At 46.9% G+C, this 7,387-nt stretch overlaps 1 protein-coding gene across 3 annotated transcripts; it reads left to right on the forward strand.

Moving 5' to 3' along the window:
• The first annotated feature begins 229 nt into the window (after positions 1–229).
• Positions 230–5,251, forward strand: LOC123067098 (protein DETOXIFICATION 14). Of its 3 annotated transcripts, none has more exons than XR_006431523.1 (7): positions 230–683; positions 2,463–3,007; positions 3,094–3,180; positions 3,257–3,313; positions 3,409–4,110; positions 4,440–4,645; positions 4,753–4,793. XR_006431523.1 is itself a non-coding variant. In XM_044490043.1 (7 exons), the coding sequence occupies exons 1-7, from the start codon at positions 420–422 to the stop codon at positions 4,834–4,836; spliced, it is 1,482 nt and encodes a 493-aa protein (XP_044345978.1). In that variant the 5' UTR covers positions 230–419; the 3' UTR covers positions 4,837–5,251. The 3 variants fall into 3 exon arrangements, 1 of the variants encoding a protein (XP_044345978.1); XM_044490043.1 differs by having other exon boundaries at positions 3,409–3,647; positions 4,753–5,251; XR_006431525.1 differs by lacking the exons at positions 4,440–4,645; positions 4,753–4,793 and adding an exon at positions 4,207–4,431.
• Positions 5,252–7,387: the final 2,136 nt, after the last annotated feature.

Here is a 7,387-nt window from a genome sequence, read left to right on the forward strand (position 1 = left end):
ATGCTCTCATGCGACGATGAGCCACCAGGCAAACCTGTCTGGGAGGATGGGCAGGATTGTTTTTTATTCACCAGGGCACTTGAACATGCACCCATTTTCCAAATCATTTGGCGTTCGAAAGCGGGCAAGAAAAGCAAGACCAGAAAAGGCAAGGCGCTGGACGCGGGGGCGGGGGTGGGGGTGGGACCCTCCGATAGAGAGGGACCATATATGGACGTCTGTCGACCCGCGATAACGATATTCCCCAGAGAGAAAGAGAATCCAGTCCCCACCCGCCGCCGCGCCGCTGATAGCGAGCGTGACAGAGTCCTCCCCCATTAAACCCCCCCGCCCGGCCGCCGCGTCGTCCACCGCCACCGCCAGACCACGCCCGCAATCGCCGACCGAGGTACGGACGGAGAAGCGCGACGACGCCCGCCATGGAGGACAGAGCGCCGCTTCTGCCCCGGCGCCAAGAGGCGGCGGCGGCGGCCAAGAGCGGCGGGTGGCGCTGCGGGGCGGCGGCGGCGGAGGCCAGGAAGGTCGCGCACGTGGCGCTGCCGATGGCGGCCGTGAGCGTGGCGCAGTACGCCGTGCAGGTGGCCTCCAACATGATGGTCGGACACCTCCCCGGGGGCGTGCTGGCGCTCTCCGCCTCCGCCATCGCCACCTCCCTCGCCTCCGTCTCCGGATTCAGCCTCCTCGTACGTCACCCCTCACACCCACCTCTCTCTCTCTCTCTCTCTAACACACGCCTTGGTTCTGGCTTAAATTGATCGCCGCATTGCCCTGTTGCAAACTTGATTTGCCGGCTTAATAACCAACAAGTGATTCACTGTTGCTATTGCACGATCTTGCTAGAAGCAATCGGTACGAGTCGGCCTCAGATTCAGTTTGGGGGGTTTGAGGTGCGGTGCGCATTCAGTCATTCAGTGTATGAGCCCAGGTGGTCAATCTCGAGTTGAACACGAGCACCTTGCTGTAAAGTGTAAAGTGACCTCGCTAGCAACAAAATAGGATTCTCTCCTTTTTTTCCAGTCAATTATTGTGTTCTAGCCTTAAAAGCAATACTCCCTCCGTCCCAAAATAAGTGACTCAATTTTATACTAACTTTTACCGAGTCGCTTATTTTGGGACGGGGAAGTATAAGTCTTTTTAGAGATTTCAATATGGACTACATACGGAGCAAAATGAGTGAATCTACACTCTAAAATTTTGCTCCGTACGTAATCCATGTTGAAATCTCTAAAAAAAAAGTGTTATATTTAGAAACGGGAGGAGTATATCATAACAAACTTGTGTGCGTTCTGCCGCTGAACATTGGCTGCTACTGCTAGCATCAGTGTATTAGTACAAGTTTACCACTGCATGGCGCGATAAATGAAATTATGCAAAGCTCACATATGTTCAATCTGCCTTGAACTGTTTGGCGAAAGAGGTGTGCTGGAAACCAGAAAAGTGCAAGTTTAAGCCATAGTTAAAAGTCTCAAGCATATTTCCATACTGTCATTTAAATGGAATTAATCAGTAGGTGTTTAGTCTTTTGTCGCTGTATCTATAACTGGGATATCGCTCCACTGAAGGGTTAATGCAGGAACGGAACTACCCATGTTCCGTCAAGCTTTCAAGTGAACTTTGTCACTTGGCGTGGTCAAACTTCAAGAACACTTTGTTATTTTGATGCAACAATCTTACAACGGGCGTGGGCTGTTACTCTACATCTTTGTTTAATATTCTGAACAGTTTAAAAGTAATGTATGACAGATTGGAATGGCAGGCGGTTTAGAAACTCTGTGTACGAGTCCACCGTAGGTTTAGTTTGGGGGTTTGTGGTGCCGTGCTCATTCGGTGTATGGGCCTAGGTGGCCAATCTCGAGTTGAACACCAACACCTTACTGTAAAGTGTAAAGTGACCTCACTAGCAGCAAAATATTCTCTCTCTTTTTTTCTAGGCAAGTACTGCATTATTTCTTTTATATGCCTTATTAAAAGTAATGTATCACAACAAACTTGTGTGCGTTCTGCCGCTGAACATCGGCTGTTTATTACCACGCCATGGCGCGATAGGTGAAATTATTCAAACCTCGCATATTGCCATCTGAAGCAGAGTACCAAGTAAAGAAAAAGCATATTGCCACTACAAGTAGTAGCCATCATTGGAATTAGGAGGGATTTAGTCTTTTCTCATTTTTTGATACTCGTCTCTGGGACAAAGCTCCACCGAATGGTTAATGCAGGAATGAAACTAACTATGTTGTTCCATCAAACTTTCATCACTATTTGTTACCTGGCGTCTTCAAAGTTGAAGAACACTTCGTTATTTTGATGCAGCGGTCTTGCCATGTGTGGGCTTAAAGGGCTTAAGACTATACGCTATTACTGCACATCACTGTTTAATATTCTGAACGGTGTTAAAAAAACTGTTTTCTTTGAGTTGCACATTTTTTACACCAGTAATCTGAATACTCTGCTTTGTATAACAGATTGGAATGTCAAACGGCTTAGAAACTCTGTGTGGTCAAGCTTACGGGGCCGAACAGTACGGCAGATTGGGAGTGCAAACCTACAGAGCTATGGTCACCCTGACGGCTGTCAGCATTCCAATCTCACTTCTCTGGGTATTCATGGGAAAACTCCTGACCCTCATAGGCCAGGACCCCATGATCTCGCATGAAGCCGGAAGATACATAATGTGGTTGATTCCGGCCCTCTTCGCATATGCTGTCAGCCAGCCCTTAACAAAGTTCTTACAGTCTCAGAGTCTGATAATCCCTATGCTTTGGTCCTCCATTGCGACGTTGCTCTTGCACATTCCTGTTTGCTGGTTATTAGTGTTCAAGACCAGCCTTGGGTACATTGGAGCCGCTTTGGCGATAAGCGTATCATACTGGTTGAACGTGTTCATGCTTGTCGCATACATCGGATGCTCAAACTCTTGTAAGGAGACATTCTCGCGTCCTACACTCGATGCTTTCAGTGGAGTGGGTGTGTTCATGCGCCTAGCTCTGCCGTCTGCATTAATGTTATGGTAAGCACAGCAGTGTGATTTAGAATGGCCACATGTCACGTTACTTTTCCCTATTGAGCTAACGAGTTTCTGTTCGAATCTTCCAGTTTTGAGTGGTGGTCATTTGAGGTCATTATTCTTCTGTCTGGACTTCTACCCAATCCAGAGTTGCAAACTTCAGTTCTATCTACATGGTAAGAATTTCCCATGTAAGGTAATATGCACTGATGGTAATATTTGCATCATATTCACGCACGTCTTTTTTTGCAGCATGACAACAATCACATTGATGTATACTATAGCATATGGGATTGGTGCTGCTGGAAGGTAAGTAGAAGCTTAACAAACTTCTAGATATTACTTATTTTTTGGATGGGATTATCATTTGATGACGGCATTCTGTATTTTTATTCAAATGGCAGCACTCGTGTATCAAATGAATTAGGTGCCGGGAATCCTGAAGGTGCTCGACTGGCTGTCCGCGTTGTGATGTCTATTGCTGTGACTGAGGCAGTTCTCATCACTGGGGCACTGTTAGCATCCCAGCACATCTTGGGATATGCATACAGCAGTGATAAGGAGGTTGTTGATTATGTCAATGCAATGGTTCCCTTCATCTGCATCTCAGTTGCTGCTGATAGCCTACAAGGAGTTCTCTCAGGTTAAAATTTTCTAACTACCGATTGATCTGTCAATTTTACCGTCCCTTCAAAAGAGTGTGATGTTATAATGATTTCGGCAGCCATAAGCTATACTTGTTTCCAGCCATGACACCATACTGTGATATATATATATATATATCTTCACCCTGTAGTTTGATTTCGATAATTCAGTATGTAGCTTTTATCCAGTTTGGTAATAAGCCTTGCTAGGTAGCAAGTGAAACTATTATCTGTGAGTCATGCCGATTTCGCAAAGACATTACCAGGTAACGTGCCACTTATTAGATTTGTTAATGTTTCGCTATACTAATGCTATTTTGTGTTGTGGAAGCCGACATTGTTACTTGGGGAGTTACTTGTTTGTTCTTTCAAACATGTGCTCTTACGTGAACATGGATGGCGGTGTTTACGTCCACACACATCTGGCTGGGATGTAACCTTAAGTGGGCGCCACCTCACTAAGTATGCAATCACTTGCACCTTTCTTCTAGCTAGTGGAACTGTTGTTTCCTTCACAGGTCTGTTTCACTAGATGTGCAAATTCATGCTTGTTGACAGTTCTGGACAGGCAAAAATTATGAACTATACTTGCTCAAACATATGCTCTTGCCTGGCATTTCCAACATAAGCTTAATTTAGACACAGGCAAGATCCTCATGTATACTGACATCATATCGCTAAACTCCAATAGAGAAGAATCCGCTCTTTCTGTTCTTTCTACATAGTTTTAGCACCAGATGCATTCATGTCTAGTGCTAAGTGCTAACACGCATTGTGTGTTAATCATTCAGGTATTGCTCGAGGGTGCGGGTCGCAGCACCTGGGCGCCTATGTGAACCTCGGTTCGTTCTATCTGTTTGGGATTCCGATGTCCCTCCTTCTTGGGTTTGTTCTGAAGATGGGAGGGAAAGGGCTTTGGATGGGCATTTCCTGCGGCTCCATAATGCAATTCCTACTTCTGTCCGGCATAGTGTTCTTCAGCAACTGGCAAAAGATGGTTCGCTCTTTCATCTCAAACTTTGCAGTTTCTCCATGCCAGTGTTGATCGTACATGAAAGACAAAGCCTGATTTATATGCCACTGAGCTGTTTGATGCTTTTGCAGTCTGACAATGCGAGGGAGAGCGTTTTCGGCGGAACCCTGGCAGAGAAGGAGCCTTTGATGTCTGATGTAACGGGCGCTGCCTAATTTTGTCGCGGGTTGCTCAATCCCTTGACCCGAACTTGAAGCAGACGACACGGCAGCTTAATCTTGTGGCTGTAGATGACAGTCTCAGAGATGTGAGTGTATAGAGAGGCGAGTTTGCTGAAGAACCGACGAAATCAAGAACTAACTGGTGCCCGTAGTTGTAATGTTGCAATTTTGTTGAGGTCGGGAAGAATGATAGCAGATATTCAATGGAGAAAGTAACACGGGCGTAGTTTCGGTAGCCATCTTCTGAAAAGATGTTGCTAACGGATCCTGAAGCAGAGTACCAACCTCTTTAAAAATAAATAAAAAGTGACGACTTTGCCATAGACATCCTTAGGATATGTCTTTTTTTTTAGATTCCGAATTCAATTCAGAATTGAAAATATATGGATGGCTGTGTTTATCTCCGCAAGGTTCTGTTTGCATATTCGGGATTTATGACTTGCAAATTACTTCCTTCGTAAAGAAATATAAGAGCATTTAGATCACTACTCAGTGATCTAAACACTTTCTTGGATAGATGCGTGAGAGAGCATTATTGGTCTGCCGACCTTTTTCTTTTTGAAAGAACAGCAGGAGCTCTGCCTTTGCATTATAGATGGGAGGAGATATAGAGTTACATGGTACAGGTAGAGACGGCAGAAGTGCCCCACGAACCAAAGACAAAACTAGCTCTTGAAACAGAGAGTTACAGAGACAAAAAAGTAGACACCATCCTACACCCTGTTCCTACCCAGCCACCTGAATGGTGCTCACTCCTGAAAACACGAGAATGTTTGCGCCTGCATAGCTCCGTAGCTGCTCCCGTTCTCTGTTTTAGCCGACTTGTTGGACACAAGTGTGGAGCTTGGCCACTTTAGACGAACCGCACCGCACGTCGCTCCTAGGGGCGGGCAGCATTAACCAAGCTCTAACTAACTACCGGGCAAAGTAGTTTACACCACTACACGATGGAGACAAAAAATAAGCTTGGATTTGGTTGTCGTTCGCCTACATTCGTGTGTTTTTAGATTGGATTCTTCCCATCCACGCTCCACTTCATCAGCGGCGGTTGCTGTTCTGGTGCATTTTCGTATAAGGCTTAGCACGACGATTTTTCAATTATCTACGACAACAGGCTTTTTGTCCGGCTCCGGCACGGGGGAGGGCGATGACGGCGGTGCACCTTCGGCTCGCTTCAGTGCTTGTAGTCGTCGTTAGGTGGTCTACAAATCTAGATATATTTTTTATTATTTCTGTTGTTCGTTGTACTGCCATGATTAAACATGAATAGATCAAAAAAAATTCTGACAAGAAAAGAAAAAGAATGCATTCGATCGGGTAAAAGAAAAACCTAGCCGCTGAGCTGTCACGTAATACGCAATGTAAATACTCCCTCCATTCGCGAATAAGAGTACATCTAGGTTTTGTCTTAAGTTAAAGTTTTAAAATTTTAAAACTTTAATTTAGGACAAAACTTAGATATACACTTATTCACGGACGGAGGGAATACATGATTTTGTGGAGATGTTGAACCACCAGCTAGCATTGTTGTTATTTTGACGTGGACTAGGAATGGACCGGCCTCTGTTTTTTTTTTTTTTTAGAAAGACTGGGCTACGGGTGGGCGGTGGCTGGCAATGGCATCAGCAGTGAACAAGGCAGTAGGGAGCTAAAACGAGCTAGCTAGCCTTTTACGCGCAGCCCGGGTGCAACACCCCCGTGCTTTCATGTGCCCCTGCAACCAGCGGCGAATCCAAGGGGCACTCCGAAATTAAAATTCAGCCTATCTCAGCCCATCTCAGCCCAGTTTCAGCCCATCATAATCCAGTTTCAGTCTGTGTACTGAAGTTGAATCTGCCCTTCAAATTCATCCTAGATTCGCTACTGCCTGCAACGTCGCTGGCATGTGCTTTCCTGTGCCCCTGCAGCATCGCTTGCATGAGACGACATCACATGCCGCCGCACCGGACTCTAGACCGCGGAAACTGCTCGACACGTCTCATCGGTATGCTGGCCAAGACTCTAGAGAAACAGGAACAGAATTGCTTACCGTGCAACTCAGGCTGGGCAGCGCCTGCTCGACACGTCGTGGGTGTTTGCGCGGGCTGAAGCGAGCGTCGCATGCCACTGCGTTGCTCGGTAAAAATGGGAGGGGCCGATGGATGGCCTGCCGCCAGGAAACCCGACGTGTCTCGGAGACCCAGATCCGGGGCACGCGCTCCCGCTTGTCAAGATGACCCGCACATTCTGCGTCGCGAGAGAGAGGAGCTCCTCCGCCACCGCCGTGAGCCGTCTGGGCTTAATCCGGCGGCCTCCTCTAGTGGCGGTGGAGGGGATGGAGAGAGCTACGGCGGAGGGCCTGGTGGCTGGGTTTGGCTGCCGCCCGAGTCGCCTGAGGCGCTAAAAATCGTCCCTGGAGGCGTATCAATGCAAAACACGCGCTGAGGGCGTGATGTCACCCAGTCACGGTGCTCACGGGATTTTTTTAAACGGCGCAAACACGACGAGTTCATGCATATTTTGGCGACTTCAAACCAAATTCGATCAAACACGGCACAAACACACC

This window comes from Triticum aestivum, chromosome 1A, assembly GCF_018294505.1.
Source record: "Triticum aestivum cultivar Chinese Spring chromosome 1A, IWGSC CS RefSeq v2.1, whole genome shotgun sequence".
NCBI lineage: Eukaryota > Viridiplantae > Streptophyta > Magnoliopsida > Poales > Poaceae > Triticum > Triticum aestivum.

Coding starts and splice junctions, on each gene's coding strand:
- LOC123067098 (XM_044490043.1), top strand. CDS start 420: ATGGAGGACAGAGCGCCGCTTCTGCCCCGGCGCCAAGAGGCGGCGGCG. Junction 684..2,462: donor TCTCCGGATTCAGCCTCCTC/GTACGTCACCCC, acceptor TTTGTATAACAG/ATTGGAATGTCAAACGGCTT. Junction 3,314..3,408: donor GGGATTGGTGCTGCTGGAAG/GTAAGTAGAAGC, acceptor TTCAAATGGCAG/CACTCGTGTATCAAATGAAT.